Source organism: Aquarana catesbeiana, linkage group LG05 (assembly GCF_042186555.1).
Source record: "Aquarana catesbeiana isolate 2022-GZ linkage group LG05, ASM4218655v1, whole genome shotgun sequence".
NCBI lineage: Eukaryota > Metazoa > Chordata > Amphibia > Anura > Ranidae > Aquarana > Aquarana catesbeiana.
Window position 1 is genome coordinate 297,264,000 of NC_133328.1, and position 22,901 is coordinate 297,286,900.

A 22,901-nucleotide genomic window follows, 5' to 3' on the forward strand; every position below is an offset into this window, starting at 1 on the left:
GTAAAAACATCCAAAAACTTCCAGTGTGCATGAGGCCTTAGTCTCAAGCAGTGCAATTATCAGACATTTACAAGCACATCGTTTGTAAAATATTTACTACTCTACACAAAACACAGTTCTAGCTATATCAGTTATTTATGTTCAGACTTCTTCATTATCAGAAGATGCTCATCTTTCCACTACAGAGATGACAAGCATAAAAGGGAAAAAAGGAATCACAAAAATATTTTAATAGTGAAGTAAACCACATTAGGACTACATTCAGCGGTCTATTCATAAATGTTTTCACACAAGAATAACTGAATAACTAAATCTTGGGTGAAAGATGTGTGAATCTTACATAGAAAATAATATATAGACGTTTTTTAAATAGTCCCCTTGCATTTTAAGCAGTCACACCTTCAAAAAACAGCAACCATATACAGTATATCTTTATATTGTACATATTAATTTCAATAATTTTTAAACAAACAGGGCAACAATAGTTTTACTCACTTGGCATTGTTAATTGTACCCAATGTCCAGTAATTAGGTACCAGCTTCTTTTCGTGAGGTAGTGATCGCCTAGTCTGAAAAAACGTGTGATGTTCCACACAGGATTTCCAAAGGTTTTTACACGCGCGGTAATTCAGCATATTGAAAGCAATAATTTGGTCTCTACATTCATTCTGCAACACACATGAACATGTTATAAATATAGACATATAAAAAAAAAAAAATATTTAAATGTTAAAATGAAATGTACACAGGATGTTTTTACAACCTCTCCTAAACGATTTAACTTGACAGATAGTAACCCACGTTTAAAACTTTCATTTTGCCGCATTTACATGCTGTGTCTAGCGGCGTTTTGCATTTTTAAGATAGCTAAAAATGAAAAACGCCTGTAAACGAAACGTGGCTAAACGCAAGTTACCGCGTTTAGCCACATTTAGAATCATTTGGCGCTTGAAATGCCTCTAAACTCAGCGTCTGAACTCAAAAAAGGCCTCTAAACTCAACTAGAAACGACTATAAATGACCCTGTGTACATGTACTGATAAGATAACATAGAGGAGAGTTCAGGAGCAGTTGAAAAATAATTGCCCAACTGCTCCTAAACGTCCTTTTAGCAGCAGCAGTGTACATGAGGACTAAATCTCATAATGAAATCAAAATGGCCCTACCACTTCAAGTTATTAAAAACATTAAAAATCTAAGCAGGATATTCCTGAACTTGCTGGACTTTGGAACCAGAAATCTGGTTCTAGAAGATCCTAGTGCAGGAGAAGTGAGTATGCAGACAAGGGGTTAGGTTCACATAAAGGGAGGATTGGGGTTACAGGAAGGCTAATGTTAGGGTTATCAGGAAGATACATTTTAGCTTTACAAGTAGTAGGCTAGATTCCCACCATTTCCACTGTATTTTGCACAGGTTGATGTTTTATAAATACATTTGCGTTGACATGCATTGACATCCAATTTTGACAATCAATTAAAGTTTTTTTTCTATACACAGCAGGAGTCAAAACACATAGGGGAGATTTACTAAAACTAAAGCATGCAAAATGTGGTGCAACTCTGCATAGAAACCAATCAGCTCCCAGGTTTTAGTGTCCATTCAGACACAGAGCTGCTGTTCGGCCCCACCCCCTCTCTCGCTTGACTGGCTAACTGGGTTTGATTGACAGCACCGGGAGCCAATGGCGCCATTGATGTGTCCTAGCCAATCAGGAGAGAGAGTCATGGACGGTCGAGGCACTCGTGGACATCGCTGGATAGAGAGGGGGCTCAGGTAAGTATTGGGGGGGGTGAAGGGGGCTGCTGCACACAGAAGGCTTTTTATCTTAATGCATAGAATGCATTAAGATTAAAAAAAAAAAAACGTCTGCCTTTACAACCCCTTTAATTAAACAAGCTGAGAAGTTGCTTGGCTACCGTGCACAGCTGCACCAGATTCTAAATGCTTCACTTTTAGTAAATCTGCTCCATTATTTTACTTTCCTTAGTGTGTGTTGCGGTGCCTTTTGATGCATTGTAATGTGTTGTGCTCTGTTTAAAAGCAGTATTTTTCTTTTCTCCCAGCAGATATCAATACAATGTAATCCAGCACCCATGGAGTGAATGGGCCTTAGTCTTAGGGTTACAAGTTAATATTAGGCCCTGTTCACACCTGACCAATTTTTTTGCTTGAAGCTCTAAAACACTCAACAAGCAAAATCCAATTCATTTCAATGGCCCCTGTGCACATATGAGCGTTCTGTCGCCTGAAGCAAAACGCCTGTCGTTTAAAAAAGTTAATTTTTGGCAGATTTGGCCAAACCTGTCTAATTTGGTGGCAAAAACCAGGAGCTCAGAAAGGAATTTTTACCCAATTAAGATTTAGCTTTGTAAGAATCTGTAGGATTATTCAACCATCAGGCACCTGAGGTCTTTATATAAAATGGCTGAATGTCAGATTTCTGGAGATATTACCATCCATTCTCTGATCATTAATTTTTACATATAAATAATATTTACATACTGTATAAGAACCCTGTGTACATTTGGCCAACATCCAGATCTGTTCCTGTTATATAATAAATATTAATAAAATATAATAAAATACATTTAATGAAGTGAGAGGCACCATTGGCCTAGGCGGTCTGAAGGAGCAGGACGTCCCCTCATATCTCCCTTTCCCCTCTCTCTACCCCCACAGCATTGGAGGGCCAGACTGTCCAGGGGACCCCAGTAGACAGGACAGGTTGGTGAACTTCTTTGGAACATCACTATTGTTCCCTTGGTGCTATGCTCCCTTTGAGAGTTTCCTGCTGATTTTTTGTATCCCTGTTCTTCTGTTCTTTGGATTACCTGTTGTTTCCCTTTGGGTGTCTGTGGCCATTTATACTGGGAAACTAATGTTACTAATTTACTATGTTTACAGGGCTTTACCAAAAGGATTACTACTTATACCACCATCACAGCAGGGCTTCAAGGGGAAAAAATCCCACTACAAGTTTATCCTTCTTTCTCTCAAAAAATGTTTTTCTTTTGGTTTATTTGCACCAATCTCAAATTAAGGTACAAACAATAATTGTATCTTCAAGTTACATACATTTAATGTCATCCTCCCTTAGGGAGTATTAAAAGGGTTTTTAACACTTAATTTACCAATATCTTTTTAATAGACCCCGCGGAATATAGGGTAGTCTTCTTTTAAGCGAATGGATTTTTACAGTCCCTATATTATTGTGTAAGTACATCTGATCCAGACTATTGCTTTATTGCACTAAGGTAGAATATTTACTGATACCCAATTTGCTTTGTTTACATCCTTAGTACTTTGATGTGTCCCCACATTCTGGCACATGAGCCAATTGCGGCTGTCCTCGGGGGACCCTTGAGGAGCTGTGGATTTTTTGTATTTGACATGCAAGTGGGTGTTTAGTGTACATGGCATTGCACATGCAAAACTTTGGTTATTTCAGTTCTTGTTATTGTTTGAATGTTTTGTATTTTTATAAATGTATGTTTTTACATCAAAGACCCATCGAAGATCCTGAAAAAGCGACGTACGATCGCGAAACAAGTTGAGTGGGATATAACAGCAGGAAGACATATGAGGACAACTGATATCCCCAATCTTGAGGACCCCCCAAAAAATTGAGACATTTAGATCTCTAGGATTACACTATTTGGTATATTTCCTTGAGGGGAGTCACATGTTGTCCAACATCATTTTAAATGTTGTTGTTTTATTATATATAATTTTTGTACTTTGTCATATATTATGTGTAGACCAATAAATTGTTACATTTTTATACGTGCCGTTAAAGTCCATTACTCCTTAGCAATTTCTATATAATAAATATTGGTTTTGAAACATTTACTATATTAACCACTTACCAACCCGGCCAATTCTGACACTTTGCTCCTACATGTAAAAATCATAATTTTTTTGCTAAAAAATTACACAGAACTCCCAAAAATTATATATTTTTTTAGTAGAGACCCTAGAGAATACAATGGCAGTCATTGCAACTTTTTATCTCGCACGGTATTTGCGCAGAAATTTTTCAAATGCGTTTTTTTTGGGAAAAAAAAAAGTTTCATGCTTTAAAAAAAAAAAACAAAACAGTAAAGTTAGCCCAATTTTTTTGTATAACCTGGAAGATGAAGTTGCGCTGAGTAAATAGAAACCTAACATGTCACGCTTCAAAATTGCACACGCTCGTGGAATGGCGCCAAACTTCGGTACCTAAAAATCCCCACAGGTGATGCTTTAAAAATTTTTGTTTTGAGTTACAGAGGAGGTCTAGGGCTAGAATTATTGCTCTCGCTCTAACGTTCGCGGCGACACGTCACATGTGTGGTTTCAACACCGTTTTCATATGTGGGTGGGACTTACGTATGCGTTCACTTCTGCATGCGAGCACATGGGGACAGGGGCACTTTTTTTTTTTATTGTTAATTTTACTTAAAAAAATTTAATTTGACACTTTAAAAAAAAATAAAAAAAAAAAAAAAAAAAACATTTGATCACTTTTATTCCTATTACAAGGAATGTAAACATCCCTTGTAATAGGAATATGGCATGATTCAGATATACCCCCACAAACCCAGAACGTCCTAGGATGTCCGACGGTTGGCAAGTGGTTATTAAAAGAAATACAGGAAACATTTTCCAGTCATACCTGGTTGCTGTTTTCGCTGTAGATTCTCTGCACATTCAACTAATACTTACATTTTCATTCACCTTATGCAACATGTACACCCAGCTTTATACATATCAGTGAATTTGTGCTGCAAATGCAGACAAATCCAGGCAGAAGTATATACCTGGATTTACTCGGCTATTAAAAGATCCTACTATCAAAATGGAAAGAGCAGTTTTAGATGGACTAAGCATTAAATTATATGTAAACCCTTACCTTGTAAAACAACCTACAGCATTACACGGATTTTCCCAGTGAATGGCTGTATGGGGGGAAGGAGGGGAGCATGCCAGCAGAAGTCTGACATTTGACAGGCAGGCTGTTCTCCCAGACAACTGACCACGCTGAGAAGTACATGGTACAACAGATACATATCATGAATATGAAACATACTCTAAGTCTGTGTGGTCATACAAGAAATAATAATGATGAAAGATGCATTTTAGCCTGTAAAGAAATTACATTTCCATGAAATTAAGGCAATGGATCAGCCTGGCCCCTGATCATATGCATAATAAATAAAACAAATTTACATGCTGAATACAAAAATACAACACATGTTACTACTCACATAAAATGTGTATTTATATAATGCTCAAATTTAGCAACATTTATTTAGGTCTGTATTAAGGCAAACAAAATTTGCTATAACATTAAACAGTAAATAAAGTCACTTACGTGCTTTTGACGTTGTTGTAAGAAAAACTTTTTCCTTTTAAAAGATATTTTGATAATGTTTACCCTGGAGAGAGATAAAAATGACCACTGTGCTCATCAAAGCTAATTCTTTTATAAAATTATCTAAATATGATATTACCAGCAAAATGTTGCCAGGACCAACAAGTTAGACACTGACCTTACTATAATCTAGAAATACTACTATGCAAAATGAATAACTAATGATCTTAACAGGATTTCCAGAGCAGTATTTACCTGCACCATGGCATTCAATTTGGTCTGTGAAGTGTGTGCTATGATATTGTGGTCATGGACAAGAATTCATATCACCAAGAATGATGGATGGTTAGACATTAACAGTCCTTAAATGACCCATAGCCTACCAAGCCCTAAAGAGACCTTCTTCCAAACTAGTCTACAGCACAAATGTGGTGAATTCTTTGCCCCATTCCTCCTCCAAAAAAAGAAGGGTTTCGTTGTGAAGAGATTTCCTAACTTACTGGAAAATCCCTTAAAGTGGAACTTCACCCAAAAGGGAAAGTTCTGCTTGTTTGCCCCCCCCCCCCCCCCTTATAAGTTTTACAGCTTGTTTTTTTTGGAGGGGGAGTGGCTACCTGTTTTTTTACAGGTACCCGCTCCCACTTCTGTGGAGATCCGAGTGGAATTTCAGCCCCTCCCTCCCTCAACCCGCAGCCTTTTGGGACACGTCACAGGTCCCAGAAAGCTGCAGGACCATTCACAAAGTGCCGCACAAAGTCACAGATGGCTTCCCAAAGTAAACATGCTGACGCCTGAACCTGAAGGTGGCTGAAGAGCTGGCTCGGTTGAGGACAGGGCCGAATCCCTGGACTGGTAAATGCCCTGTTATTAAAAAAGTCAGCAGCTACAGAATTTGTAGCTGCTGATTTGGATTTTTTATTTCTAGTCTGAAGAACAGATTTAATGTGATAATTACCACTATTTTACTCTAAGATATTAAATAATAACTGAAAAAAATGATATTTGTACGAACATATTTTTAATTTGTTTGTTTTTTCTCTTTAATGGCTTGTCCTAGAAGCTTCCTGGTTAAAACATATAAGCTAAATGAAAATATATCTGTAATTAGACAATTTATAGCATCTTTATTTTCCAAGGCAGACTGACTAATGGACAAAGCTAGTTTTCAAACCTGTGCACAACAGCCGCTGGCAAACAATTATTGTATAAACTTTTACTTACAAATGTTTAACCACTTCAGCTTGAACACCTGTACACCCCTACACCAAAGCAATTTTTACATTTCTGCTATAGTCCTACTGATTTGGCAATAGCTTTGCCATTACTTAAGATAACAAAGTAAGAAACGTATACTGTATAGTTTTTAGGACAAACAATATTGTCTTGCAAAATAATTTATGCAATCTATAAAAATTATAAATTTAAAAAAGCACACAGTGTTACTTGAGATAAAATTATTTAAATGCTATTTTATAATTTGTCCCATTTAAAATTACACTAACATTATTAGTTTGTATGGCAAAGTTATTTACAAGTAAAATAAAGGCTTTTTTCTTTGCAACACCAAAAAATGAACAAACAAAACAAATATAAAGTTTACATATACAGTATCTCACAAAAGTACACCCCTCACATTTTTGTAAATATTTTATTATATCTTTTCATGTGAAAACACTAAAGAAATGACACTTTGCTACAATGTAAATTAGTGAGTGTACAGCTTATATAACAGTGTAAATTTGCTGTCCCCTCAAAATAATTCAACACACAGCCATTAATGTCTAACCCGCTGGCAACAAACGTGAGTACACTCCTAAGTGAAAATGTCAAATTTGGGTCCAAAGTGTCAATATTTTGTGTGGCCACCATTATTTTCCAGCACTGCCTTAACCCTCTTGGGCATGGAGTTCAGCAGAGCTTCACAGGTTGCCACTGGAGTCCTCTTCCATTCCTCCATGACGACATCACAGAGCTGGTGGATGTTAGAGACCTTGCGCTCCTCCACCTTCCATTTGAGGATGCCCCACAGATGCTCAATAGGGTTTTAGGTCTGGAGACATGCTTGGCCAGTCCATCACCTTTACCCTCAACTTCTTTAGCAAGGCAGTGGTCGTCTTGGAGGTGTATTTGGGGTCCTTATGTTGGAATATTGCCTTGCGCCCCAATCTCCGAAGGGAGGGGGATCATGCTCTGCTTCAGTATGTCACAGTGCATGTTGGCATTCATGTTTCCCTTAATGAACTGCAGCTCCCCAGTGCCAGAAGCACTCATGCAGGACCATGACACTCCCACCACCATGCTTGACTGTAGGCAAGACACATTTGTCTTTGTACCTCTCACCTGGTTGCCGCCACACATGCTTGACACCATCTGAACCAAATAAGTTTATCTTGGTCTCATCAGACCACAGGACATGGTTCCAGTAATCCATGTCCTTAGTCTGCTTGTCTTCAGCAAACTGTTTGCAGGCTTTCTTGTGCATCATCTTTAGAAGAGGCTTCCTTCTGGGACGACAGCAATGCAGACCAATTTGATGCAGTGTGCGGCGTATTGTCTGAGCACAGACAGGCTGACCCCCTAACCCCTTCAACCTCTGCAGCGATGCTGGCAGCACTCATATGTCTATTTCCCAAAGACAACCTCTGGATATGACACTGAGCACATGCACTCAACTTCTTTGGTCGACCATGGCGAGGCCTGTTAAACTGCTGTATGGTCTTGGCAACCATGCTGCAGCTCAGTTTCAGGGTCTTGCCAATCTTCTTATAGCCTAGGCCATCTTTATGTAAAGCAACAATTCTTTTTTTCAGATCCTCTGAGAGTTCTTTGCCATGAGGTGCCATGTGAACTTCCAGTGACTAGTATGAGAGCGATAACACTCCTACTCCCCATTCACACCTGAGACCTTGTAACACTAACAAGTCACATGACACCGGGGAGGAAAAATGGGTAATTAGGCCCAATTTGGACATTTTCACTTAGGGGTCTACTCACTTTTGTTGCCAGTGGTTTAGACATTAATGGCTGTGTGTTGAGTTATTTTGAGGGGACAGCAAATTTACACTGTTATACAAGCTGTACACTCACTACTTTACATTGTAGCAAAGTGTCATTTCTTCAGTGTTGTCACATGAAAAGATATAATAAAATATTTACAAAAATGTGAGGGGTGTACTCACTTTTGTGAAATACTGTAAATGTTTAGAAAAAAAGAAACAAAATAAACCAGCAGGATAATAATAGCTAAATGGAGAAGAGAAAAGAAGAGGTTATTTAGTGCTGATCAGGGTAAACTTAGGGTTAATAAGGGGTTAAATTCACAGTTTATATACAACCCCAATTTCAAAAAAAGTTGGGACACTGTGTAAAATCTACATAAAAGCCAAATGCAATGATTTGCAAAACTTAATTTTTAAACAATTTTTGATTCACAACAGAAAATATGAAACATATCAAATATTTAAACTGAGAAAATTTACAATGTTAACCACTTGCCGACCAGCCACAGTATATATACTGTGGCAGGTCGACTCTCCTGCGCAAACCAACATACCCCTACATCGTCCCTGCATGTTAAAACGTGGGCCCGCGCCTGCGGGTCCCACGGATTTGATGTCCGTTGGCCACCCGCGATCGCGGTGAGGCGAGAATGGGATCTGCCTGTGTAAGCAAGGCGGATCACCGTTCTGACAGGGGACAACTCTGAGATCTGCTGCTCCTAGTGATCAGGAACAGCAATCTCTTTGTTGTCCCAGGCAGACCAGTCCCCACACAGTTAGAACACAGCCAGGGAAGACAGTTAACCCCTTTATCGCCCTCTAGTGTTAACCCCTTCCCTGCCACTTAAATATTGATCAGTGCACTTTTATAGCATTGATCAATGTAATAATGTCACCGGTCCCCAAAAAGCATCACTTGGGGTCAGATTTGTCCGCCGCAATGTCGCAGTCCCGCTAAAAATCGCAGATCACTGCCATTACCGGTAAAAACATTAAAGAAATAAAAATCCATAAATCTATTCCCTATTTTGTAGCAAACCAATCAATATACGCTTATTGCAATTTTTTTTACCAAAAATATGTAGCAGACTACATATTGGCCTTAAGAGATGAATACATTTGTTTCTTTATATTTTTTTTGTTGGATTCATTATAGCAGAAAGTAAAAAATAAATTGATATTTCTAAAAATCGTTGCTCTTTTTTTTGTTTATAGTGCATAAATTAAAAACGGCAGAGGTGATCAAATACCACCAAAAGAAAGCTCTATTTGTGGGAGAAAAAGGACATCAATATTGTTTGGGTACGGCGTCCCACGCCCGTGCAATTGTCAGTTAAAGCGACACAGTGGCGTAGCACAAAAAATGGCCTGGTCATTAAGGGGGTAAAACCTTCCAGGGCTGAAGTGGTTAAGAAAAAAATATGCTAATTTTGAAATTGATTGCAGCAACACGTCTCCAAAAAGTTGGGACATGGCCATTTTACCACAGTGTAGCATTCCCTATTTTTTAACAACACCTTGAAAACCTCTGGGAACTGAGGAGACCAGTTGTTTGGGAGCTTTTGGAGGAATGTTGTCCCATTCTTGTCTGATATAAGATTCTAACTGCTCAACAGTCCAGGGTCTTCATTGTTGTATTTTTCATTTCAAGATGCACCAAATATTTTTGGATGACACAGTGAACTGAGTTTACAGACAGTGAATTTTAGAAGTATTCCTGAGCCCATGTTTATGACAGAATCATGCCAATTTTTAATGCAGTGCCATTTGAGGGCCAACGATCACAGGCATCCAATATTGTATTTCAGCCTTATTCCTTGCACACACAAATTTCTCCAGATTCTCAGAATCTTTTGATGATATTATGTACTGTAGATGATGATATATTTAAAGTATTTGCATTTTTACATTGAGGAACATTATTCTGACACAGCTTTTCACAAATAGGTGAACCTCTGCCCATCTTTACTTAAGAGACACTCTGATTCTCCAAGATACTCTTTATACCCAATAATGTTAATGACTTGTTGCCAATTATTAGTTAATAGTTGAAAAACATTATTCCAGCTCTTCCTTGTTAGTACCACTTACTTTGCCAGCTTCTTGTTGCCCTGTCACAACTTTTTTGTGTTGCTGCCATCTATTTTTTTTACTTAAAATGGTACATTTGCTCAGTTTAAACATTTGATATGTTTTCTATTCTCTATTGTGAATAAAATATGAGTTTATGAGATTTGAAAATCATAATCTGTTTTTATGAAAATTATACACAGCATCACAAATTTTTTGGGAATTGTGATTGTATATACTGTATATTTTTTTATTTACTTGTCAGGTTGCTCTAACTTACATCTTATGCAGAATGAATCTCATCGCTTTGATCTGCAGATGAATGAAACAGAGTAGACACAAAAAAAAGTAACTTTGTATCCCTATATCCCCTGAACAGTGTTTATAAACACTGTGTCAAGATGGTCCATTTTTTTATACCAGTAGATTCTACAAATGCTGTGTTTACACAGCAACTCCTGGCTACAATTATGACAGTCAGGAATAGCTGTAAAGTGCAAAGGAGAGGACTACAGTGGAGCTGAAGGACAGGACCTACTACATGTAGTAGGCCCTGTGTACTTGGATAATATCTTACTTAAAAATTGGAAATATAGGACCAAAAATATTGCCAAAATCCCTGACGTACCAATTGTATGTATTGTAACTCCATGGGACTTTTAGGCAGCCAGTTTTAAAGTATATCATAGCATCTTTATTCATACATCACAAAAATATAAGCAATTAAAAACATTCTGGCTGACGATTTACATCAAGATAGTTTTCAATCCCAGTTAGAGAGGGTTATTTAGTTACTCCTTGAAATATTGTTGTACTACCCCCCTTTTGGTCATGTACACATATGATAAGAGTGCTTCCAGTGATATACAGATATATTTTCATACTTTTTTACATTAGATATAAGGGGAGAGATCTCGACACTGGGCTTAAAGGGGGCACAGACCCTTATAATGCATAGATGTGGTACTCCAGTTTACTTATGTATCTGAATTTGTAAAAATATACCATTGGGGAATCCCAATTGTTATTGCACTTGTTAAGGTTATGGTCACCTTGGATTTGCAGTTCCATTTCCTCATATTTACTGTACAGATTTGTTGTTGTTGCAGCTAGCCTTGGGCTGTCCATAGGATCATTTGTGTGTATACTGGCAGCACATGGTGGATATGTTATAACATTTTATGATTTTGTTGTTGATATTATATATCCACACTCCTAAGGAAGATACCAGTCAAAACGTGTTGGGTTATCCTGACTTCGGGGACAAATACTGGAATATTTTTACAACATCATATTTACAGTCCCTTCTGGGTGATTTTGTCATAGTATATGATTGAAAACCATCCTGATTGTTTATATTTTTTTGACGTATACGATGTTTTATGATACACTGTTAAGACCCGTTATTTTCTGTTGCTGGTTGCAACCTACATTCGTAACCAGTTGTGGATACTGGGTGTGCCACATATGCCCAACAAAAATTTAATCTAAGTACACATGGCATGTGTAGTAATTCCTTTTTCTCTGCTGCCAGTTTCCCCTAGCATTTTCTGGAAACTCCCTGCTGTCAAGATGACAGCCACAAGTTGCTGTGTAAATATAGCAGCTTTTAAAGCAGCCGATGTAAAAACAGACATAGTGATATAGTGGGAGTAATTTACTAAAGGCAAATAAGGCTGTTCACTTTGCAAGGGAAGTTTTCATTAACTTAGTGAATAAGGCAAAGCTTTGCTGAGCTCTCCATCATCCACTCATGTGCAAACATAATACTTTTTTTTATTTCCTTGCACATGTTTGGGTATTCTTTGCAAAGTGAATTTTCACCACATTGCCTAAGCCAAGGAAAAAATCCTTGTAAAGTGAAGATTTCCTTCCAAAACGAACAGCCTATTTGCAATTAGAGGATCAACTCCAGTAATTATAAACAGTTTTAACTCCTTTAGTAACCCCTGGTTTACCATGATCAGTCCTGATTCTAATTATTTCTTCTCTTAAACTGGAAGTAAACCCTCCTATCGTATTTAGCCAAGGAAGCTGCCATCTTGGCCTCTGTTTGATCTACAATTGCTATGATGCTGCACATGTGATCAGCTATGACACCAGCCATTGGATGGTTTGACAGTTTGGTTGAAAGTACAACCAATGGGAGTGTTGAATGCAACTTTTTTGAAACTGGTAAATGGATGGATTTACTTCCTCTTTAAGCAAATATTTTCTACAGATTTTTCTTTTTTGTTTAATTCTATGTTTCCAACCATTAATATTTAAACTTTTTATTTGCTGACCAAAAATATGTGTTTAGTAAATTAACATACCATGGATAGAAACTGGTGCAAATTTGCTTTCTATATATAGCTATGCCTCCTGAAGCAATACCAATTAACAAGTCTAAGTTATGAAGATCCTGGGAAGAAAAAAGTAAGATAAAAATAAGGCACATTTCTGGAAGAACTTTTAATACATTCTTATCTTGCTTACTATCAGTTTATATCATCATTAATTCAATAAAGAGTTTGTAAATAACTGAATAAAGAAATGTATCATGTAGCTACAGTGGACAAACTTAAATCTTTTAGGTGGAGGGAAGTAAAAATAAAAAACCTAAAAAAATATGGTTGCAGAAGTGTGCACAACCTTAAACTAATACTTTGTTGAAGCACCTTTTGATTTTATTACAGCACTCAGTCTTTTTGGGTATGAGTCTATCAGGCATGGCACATCTTAAATTGGCAATATTTGCCCACTCTTTTTTGCAAAAAACATAGCAAATCTGTCAGATTGCGAGGGCATCTCCTGTGAACAGCCCTCTTCAGATCTCCCCACAGATTTTCAATCGAATTCAGGTCTGGGCCCTGGCTGGGCCATTCCACAGCTTTTTCAACTTCTTCTGGTGAAGTCATTCCTTTGTTGATTTGGATGTATGCTTTGTATCGTCATGCTGAAAGATGAAATTTCTTTTTATGTTCAACTTACTAGCAGAAGCCTGAAGGTTTTGTGCCAATATTGACTGGTATTTGGAACTTTTCATAATTCCCTCTACCTTGACTAAGGCCCCTGTTCCAGCTAAAGAAAAACGGCCCCAAAGAATGATGCTGCCACCACCATGCTTCAATGCATGTATGGTGTTCTCTTTTGGTGATGTGCAGTGTTGTTTGTGTGCCAAACGTATCTTTTGGAATTATGGTCAAAAAGTTCAACCCTGGTTTCCTCAGACCATAACACATTTTTCCACATGCTTTTGGGAGACTTTAGATGTCTTTTTGCAAAATTTAGCCGGGCTTAGATGTTTTTCATCATAAGAAAAGACTTCCGTTTTGCCACTCTACCCCATAGCCCAGACATATGTAGAATACAGGACATTGTTGTCACATGTACCACACAGCCAGTACTTGCCAGATATTCTTGTTGCTCCTTTAATGTTGCTGTAGGCCTCTTGGCAGCCTCTTTGACCAGTTTTCTTCTCTTCTTTTCATAAATTTTGGAGGGACGTTCAGTTCTTGGTAATGTCACTATTGTGCCAAATTTTCTCCACTTGATGATGACTGTCTTCACTGTGTTCCATTGTATATCTAATGCCTTGGAAATTCTTTTGTACCCTTCTCCTGACCGATACCTTTTAACAATGAGATCCCTCTGATGCTTTGGAAGCTCTCTGCGGACCATGGCATTTGCTGTAGAATGCGACTAAGAAAATGTCAGGAAAGACCTACTAGAACAGCTGAACATTATTTGGGGTTATTCAGAGGCACTTTAAATGATGGCAGGTGTGTAGTGACTCCTATTTAACATGAGTTTGAATGTGATTGCTGAATTCTGAACACAGCTACATCCCCAGTTATAAGAGGGTGTGCACACTTATGCAACATTATTTTAGTTTGTTACTTTGACACCCCTTCCCGCCCCCAGTTTGTTCTGAAAAAGTTCTGAAATGATTTATCTTTTTCTATTTTTTTTACATCACAGAAACCTAACATTTTAACAGGGGTGTGTAGACTTTTTATATCCACTGTACTTAACATTGGGATATTGGGAATTCATTATGCATGGCATTTAGGAAGGCTTTGATTCATTCTACCTTTGACAATGCAGGATAAATAAAGAGTCTGATTGTGCATGACATTTATAAAAAATGTTTTCTTATTATATATTACCATAAATTAAAGGGTCTATGCCAATCTGCCAATATTGACTGCTTACTCTTACATATGACAGCATTATATATAGATATACTGATGGGTTGTGCACCTTTTTTAAAAAAAATTAATCTGTTGTTTGGCTCATGTTATAGAGGGGCAGTAATAGACAACATAAACATAGACCCTAGATGGTGCCATTTAATCATCTAAGACATTTACACAAATGCAGCACAAAAACATTTTTGAATTGTAAATTTGCCTTTAAAGTAAAATAATTCTATACATACTTATATTTGAAACTACATGAATACATGAAGCAGAATTTATTTGAAGTATATTGTAATGCTTGTTCTGATAAACTCTAAAACATAGCTGTAAATGTGGTACATCATAGAAATGATACAGGTGTATGCATGAAAATAAACTATATATTACAACATAATCTGTGTCCGCGGTTTCTAGTTTCTTCATCACTGCTCTCATATTTTGTAAATGTGAATTTCACTAGGTCAAGCTAATTAGTTGTCTGTTAAATATTCTGTGTCTGTATATGACATACAAAATTTACATTTTTTTGCTTGGTATGTAGAAAACTGTTTTTCAGAAAATATTTGTAAGTGACATAAGTCCTTCTGCAAGTTTGTTTATCACTGACTCTATTGGTAAGATTTCCCCTCACAGTGTAATTCAGTGACACCTCTGTAACATCAGGGAAAACATTCAAATTAGCTTACTGGGACAGGAAGACACTCCACTAATGCCAATATTCTGGAGTTGAGCTTTAAAGCCTAAATCTGGGGAAATAAAAAAGTTAGCCCCTGCTATGGAGCTGTGCCTGCACTGCAAGGGCTAATAGTTTGTTTTGTCTAGTGGAGAGGAGAAATAGTTCTACCCTTATCTTCTGCTCCCCTGGCTGGTGGCTTTCCCCCATTCTCCAGTGGTGGACTGTCCCTCAGTGTCATCACATTCAATGCAGGGCTATAGACCCTGCTTTGGTTTTAATAACATCAGGACCTTAGGACTACTGGAGCATGAGGGAGAAGAAGTTGTGGGGACTGGTCTAGCTGTGGAGATGAGCGGGTAAGTTCATCTTTTTTTTTGTTTTGGTCCCCTAGGCCAAGAAGTGCAGTTGACCCTTGCAGTGCAGGCACAGCCCCACTGTAAGTGAAAATTTTGTAGTAGCCCCTAGTTGGCGTTTAAAGACATTTTGCATTTGCCCTTTGCCACGTAAGCTTACCCTAAAAATTTTTAAGGTGTTGTACATTAATTTTCTTTTTGATACATTCAAACTTTATCAGTGAGCACACAATTAACTGAAAGAGGGTGTACGTTATTATTCAACTCTCGGCCTTCACAAACACATGAGGGTTTATTGCCACGCTAGTGTAAGTACATATGAGTCAAACATACTCTACCACTGTGCATTTCAACTCCGTAGAATTCAAGCGTTCTTGCAATATTAATGTAGCATGACTCTGCTTCAGTTTGTCCAAGACCGCTTTAAAAAAAAAAAAAGAAAGAAAAAAAATAATTAATCAAAATGTGTGTTAATTAAATAACTATAAGCTTTGTTATTTATGGTTACTGGCTTTGTTATGTGGTATTAACCGTTTTCTTGCAGGAGCTTTTTTTTTAATGTTAAAATATATTTTCTGAAAAGCAGAGGATATGTAGAATAAAAATACCATAGTTGTATTTTTCTTTTATGCTGCACAATATTTGCACAGCAGTTTAACACATTTATATTTTCAGCAAAAAATATTTAGAAAATCTAATTTTTAAGTAAAATTTAGAGTATGAGATTGTGTTAACCACTTGACCACTGGGCACTTAAACCCCCTTCCTAACCAGACCAATTTTCAGCTTTCGGTGCTCTCACACTTTGAATGACAATTACGCAGTCATGCAACACTGTACCCATATGAAATGTTTGTCCTTTCTTTCACACAAATAGAGCTTTCTTTTGGTGGTATTTATTCACCGCTTTTTTTTTTTAAATTTTTTGCGCTATAAATCAAAAAAGACTGAAAATTCGGTAAAAAAAAAAAAAACATTCTTTGTTTCTGTTAAAATTTATTGCAGAGTATTGGCGAGTATTGGCAGAGTATTGACAGAATATTGCCAGAGTATTGCAGATTATTGCAGTGTATTGCCGATTATACAGAGTATTGACAGAGTACTGCAGATTATTGTCAGAGTATTGCAGAGTACTGCAGAGTATTGCAGCGTATGGGCAGAGTACTGCAGAGTATGGGCAGAGTATTGGCATAGTACTGCAGAGTATTGCAGAGTAAGAGCACTGAGCAGCGCTGTGGGCACTACAGATCCAGCCCACAGCGCTGCTGCAAACAATCTCTCCCCCTCTCCCCTCACACTGTACAGATCGGTACAGAGAGGGGAGGGAGGAACCGGCGTCATGACATGGTTTGTTTACAAGTGATCGCTCCATCATTTGACAGAGCGATCGCGTGGTAAACGGCCGCTATCTGCAGCTGTTTACCATGATCACTGATGCGCCGGGTCTTCCGGACCCGGCTGTCACCGATGTTCACGGGTGCGCGCCCCAGGGGGCGCGCGATTCTGTGAGAACGTCCCATGGACGCCCACCCAGAATAAGCCGACCGCGCTGTAGCCGTTTTTCGGCTATGGCCCGGTCGGCAAGTGGTTAATTAAAAGATACAAAACATGACAAATAACCCAATAGTGCAGTGCTTTACAACAAAACTAAAAATAACTATGTCTGTGAAATCAATACCCTAAACAAACTGATAATAGATCACACTTCAAAATGAGCATACATAAAGAATGTGCAAACCAAAAAACAAAGTTACATAGTTAGCCTGGTTAAAAAAAAAAAGACACCAGTCCAACCAATAAAATGGAAAAAAAAAGTGATCTCAAAAGCATTGCATACTCATATTACATATATGGGCATCAAAATACAGGGCTCAAAATCACTAATGAATACAAAAAATTTAAAAAATGAATGAAGAAATTCATAACGTGCAAATGCATCAACCACCAGTGAAATAAAAATTGCATGAACAAAAAAAAAGTTCATAAATGACAAAGTTCAACTCCAGGTGAACAGAAGAGTGCTCTTCTCTTGTAATTTCACACTACATAGTTCAAAATCTTTACCCAGTGACAACACAATCTGATCATCTCAATTAAATGACCTCTAGAATGATGTGAAGTCAGTAAGGCTTGTTTCCCCTACAGGGATAATATGGTAGTATGGTCTCCATTTCAGTCAGATGCAAGGTTTCAGGCTAAGCTTCTAACAAGTGTAAATTACAACATGAAAAAGAGAGCCATTAGAGTGCTTACTGTATTCTTTAATCAAAGTTAAATTAAGAGATTAAAAACACTCAAAAATGGTTATAATAATCTTATCATAATCCATCAAGTAATGCAGCATCCACAATGCAAACACAGAGACTCAGCACACATGTAATCCTCAATAGCAGCATTTACAGCATTATGACATAATAGAAATCAGGCTTCGCCCCTTTATGCGATACGTTGAATAGCGAGACTTTATCAGAAAGTAGAAGCCCATTGCCACCAGCACACTAAATAGCCATGCTAGATAGTGGCTGTAGGAACCAGAACAGAGAAAGAACAGAGAAGCATGTGATCCACAATACCCTGGAAGTCCCGCTGCTCGTAAAGTAAAAGGATATCAACAACAGTGACTCTTTAAGCTCTCAGGATACATTTGCAGCACAAAAATTACTATCGGACCACATACATATAAAAACATCCATATGTGTTCATATAAATTTACGACAGTAAAATAAATGTTAAAAAAATAAATAAATAAAGTTAAAATCAGCAGAAGAGGGACCATCATTCTATATCAATTCAGACATGCAAATAAATCAATTATATATTCAGTATCTCACAAAAGTGAGTACACCCCTCACATTTTTGTAAATATTTTATTATATCTTTTGTGTGTCAACACTAAAGAAATTAAACTTTGCTACAATGTAAAGTAGTGAGTGTACAGCTTGTATAACAGTGTAAATTTTCTGTACCCTCAAAATAACTCCACACACAGCCATTAACTGGTTCCCGACCGGCGCACGCCATTGTACGTCTACAGAATGGCACGGCTGGGAAATGGGCGTAACCGTACCTCCCTTTAAATTTGCCGCTGTGCCATTGTGTGTGCGCCCGCCGGGAGCTCCATGGGTCGGGTTGCGGGTCCCGTGGACTTGACCGCCGCGGTGATACCCACGATCGCCTTACGGAGAGGACGAACAGGGAGATGCTAATGTAAACAAGCATCTCCCCGTTCTGCCTAGTGACAGTGTCACTGATCTCTGCTCCCTGTGATCAGGAGCAGAGATCAGTGACACATGTAGCCACGCCCCCCCACAGTTAGAAACACTCCCCAGGACATACTTAACCCTTACACTGCCCCCTAGTGGTTAACCCCTTCACTGCCAGTGTCATTTACACAGGAATCAGTGCATTTGTATAGCACTGATTGCTGTATAAATGACAATGGTCCCAAAAATGTGTAAAAAATGTCCGATGTATCCGCCATAATGTCGCATTCACAATAAAAATCGCTGATCGCCGCCATTACTAGTAAAAAAAAAAAAATTAATAATAAAAATGCCATAAAACTATCCCCTATTTTGTAAACGCTATAACTTTTACGCAAACCAATCAATAAATGCTTATTGCAATTTTTTTTTTTACCAAAAATATGTAGAAAAATACGTATCGGCCTAAAATGAGGAAAAAACATTTTTTAAAATATTTTTTGGGGATATTTATTATAGCAAAAAGTAAAAAAAAATGCATTTTTTTCAAAATTGACGCTATTTTTTTGTTTATAGTGCAAAAAATAAAAACCGCACAGGCGATCAAATACCACCAAAAGAAAGCTCTATTTATGGGGAAAAAAAGGACGTCAATTTTGTTTGGGAGCCACGTCATTTCAGTTAAAGCGACGCAGTGCCGAATCGCAAAAAGTGCTCTGGTCAGGAAGGGGGTAAATTCTTCCGAGGCTGAAGTGGTTAATGTCTAAACCACTGGCAGCAAAAGTGAGGACACCCTTAAGTGAAAATGTCCATATAGGGCCCAAAGTGTCAATAGTTCGTGTAGCCACCATTATTTTCCAGCACTGCCTTAACCCTCTTGGGCATGGAGTTCACCAGAGCTTCACAGGTTGCCACTGGAGTCCTCTTCCACTCTTCCATGATGACATCACGGAGCTGGTGAATGTTAGAGACCTTGTTCTCCTCCACCTTCCATTTGAGGATGCCCCACGGATGCTCAATAGTGTTTTGACCTGGAGACATGCTTGGTCAGTCCATCACCTTTACCCTCAGCTTCTTTAGCAAGGCAGTGATCATTTTGGAGGTGTGTTTGGGGTCGTTATCATGTTGGAATACTGCCCTGCGGCCCAGTCTCCTAAGAGAGGGTATCATGCTCTGCTTCAGTATGTCACAGTACATGTTGGCATTCATGGTTCCCTCAATGAACTGTAGCTCCCCAGTACGAGCAGCACTCATGCAGCTCCAGACCATGACACTCCCACCACCATGCTTGACTGTAGGCAAGACACACTTGTCTTTGTACTCCTCATCTGGTTGCTGCCACACACGCTTGACACCATCTGAACCAAACAAGTTTATATTGGTCTCATCAGACCTGGTTCAACAGCTCTCATGATTGTCTGGAAAACATTCAAGGGTATACCCTTTATCGCAAGGATAGAGAGGGTAAAAAAAGGGGGAGGGGTATGCCTATATATCAAGAATAATGTACAGGTGAATGTGATGACATCACTAAGGGAGCTAGGGAGGAGGTGGAATTCTTATGGGTAGAGCTCCAAAGGGATGAAGCTAAGGGGAAAATAATACTGGGAGTATGCTTTAGGCCCCCTAAGCTAAGGGAGGAAGGGATCACAATTTGGATTAGCAGCAAGGATGGGGACGTGTTATCATAATGGAGGATTTTAACTATCCAGATAAAGAAGGGCGGAGGGAACCGCGCATTCATCTAAGGCTCGCTAGTTCCTAAATGTCTTGCAGGACAATTTTATGGGTCAGATGTTAGACGCACCAACTAGAACTAAAACGTTACTGGATCTACTGATTACCGACAATGCAGACCTGATCACGGATGTGGAAATACAAGGCAAATTAGGTAACAGCGATCACAGGTCAATTGGCTTCAGTATAAATCACACAAATAGGAAACATAAGGGGAATACAAAGACACTGAATTTCAAAAGAGCCAACTTCCCTAAATTACGAACCTTGCTAGAAGGCATAAATTGGGATAAAATCTTAGGAACAAAGAACACGGATGAGAGATGGGTTTGCTTTAAGAGCATATTAAATAAGGGCATTAGTCAATGCATCCCATTGGGTAATAAATTTAAAAGAGCGAACAAAAGTCCTGGATGGCTTAACTCCAATGTAAAATGCATATAAAAGCAAAGGAGAAGGCCTTCAAAAAATACGAGGTTGAGGGATCATCATCAGAATTCAGACTTATAAAGAATGCAACAAGACATGTAAGGGTGCAATAAGGACGGCTAAGATAGAACATGAAAGACACATAGCGGAGGAGAGCAAAAAAAAATCCCAAGAAATTCTTTAAGTGTGTAAACAGTAAAAAAAGGGAGGACAGACCATATTGGCCCCATAAAGAATGAGGAAGGGCATCTAGTTACAAAGGATGGGGAAATGGTGAAGGTATTGAATGTATTCTTCTTTATTCTTCCTCAGTCTTCACAAGGGAATCGGGGGGGCTTCAGTAACCAAAACTGCAGTGTTTATCCTCATGACACATCACAGGAAGCACCTTAATGGTTAACAGAGGACAGAATTAAAATTACACTTTGGAAACTTAACATTATTAAATCACTGGGATCAGATGGCTTGCACCCGAGGGTACTTAGGGAACTCAGTCAAGTAATTGCCAGACCATTGTTCCTAATTTTTACTGACAGTCTACTGACTGGAATGGTACCAGCTGATTGGAGAAAAGCCAATGTAGCACCAATATTTACAAAGGGCCCAAAATACATCCCTGGGAATTACAGACCAGTTATCCTAACATCAATAGTATGTAAACTCTTGGAGGGGATGATAAGGGACTATATACAATTATTTTAGTAATGAGAACGGTATCATTAGCAGTAATCAGCATGGATTCATGAAGAATCGTTCTTGCAAAACCAATCTATTAACCTTCTATGAGGAGGTGGGTTGCCATCTAGATAAAGGACGGCCCGTAAACGTGGTGTATCTGGATTTTGCAAAAGCATTTGACACAGTTCCCCATAAACATTTACTGTACAAAATAAGGTCCGTTGGCATGGACCATAGGGTGAGTACATGGATTGAAAACTGGCTACAAGGGTGAATTCAGAGGGTGGTGATAAATGGGGAGTACTCGGAATGGTCAGGGGTGAGTAGTGGGGTCCCCCAGAGTTCTGTGCTGGGACCAATCCTATTTAATTTGTTCATAAACGACCTGGAGGATGGGGTAAACAGTTCAATCTCTTTATTTGTGGATGATACTAAGCTAAGCAGGGCAATTACTTGCCCACAGGATGTGGAAACCTTGCAAAAAGATCCGAACAAATGAATGGGGTGGACAACTACATGGCAAATGAGGTTCAATGTAGAAAAATGTAAAATAATGCATTTGGGTGGCAAAAATATGAATGTAATCTATACACTGGGGGAGAACCTCGGGGGGGGGGGAATCTAGGATGGAAAAGGACCTGGGGGTCCTAGTAGATGACAGGCTCAGCAATGGCATGCAATGCCAAGCTGCTGCTAACAAAGCAAACAGAATATTGGCATGAATTAAAAAGGGGATCAACTCCAGAGATAAAATGATAATGCTCCCGCTCTACAAGACTCTAGTCTGGCCACACCTAGAGTATGCTATCCAGTTCTGGGCACCAGTCCTCAGGATGTACTGAAAATGGAGCGAGTACAAAGAAGGGCAACAAAGCTAATAAAGGGACTGGAGGATATTAGTTATGAGGAAAGGTTGGGAGCACTGAACTTATTCTCTCTGGAGAAGAGACACTTGAGAGGGGACATGATTTTGATATAGACACAAAAAAAAGAGGAAAGTGCACCAAAAATAAGCCACGTCCATAAATCATTGAGGATACAAAATAAGGTAGTACTGAGTATTACCAGGGAGGCGGACTTTTTAGGCTAAGAACCAGTGGAGAAGATATAGCAGTATAAAAAATATAAATTTATTGAAAAATACAATATCTAAAAAACAATGACAATTGTAACATATAGCATCTATGATTATTGTGCAGTGAGCCCTTGTATGTCTAC

General features: G+C 38.4%; 1 protein-coding gene across 4 annotated transcripts in view; it reads right to left on the reverse strand.

Annotated features, from left to right (window-relative positions):
- The window catches only part of PTPN3 (protein tyrosine phosphatase non-receptor type 3), a 366,738-nt gene that overhangs the window by 151,217 nt on the left and 192,620 nt on the right, over window positions 1–22,901 (reverse strand). For all 4 annotated transcript variants that reach the window (XM_073630792.1, XM_073630794.1, XM_073630793.1 and 1 more), the window contains exons 9-12: window positions 15,970–16,057; window positions 12,739–12,827; window positions 5,355–5,418; window positions 496–668 (exon numbers count right to left, since the gene is read on the reverse strand). In XM_073630792.1, the coding sequence (XP_073486893.1) occupies window positions 496–668; window positions 5,355–5,418; window positions 12,739–12,827; window positions 15,970–16,057 (414 nt within the window). The remainder of the gene's footprint in view (window positions 1–495; window positions 669–5,354; window positions 5,419–12,738; window positions 12,828–15,969; window positions 16,058–22,901) is intronic.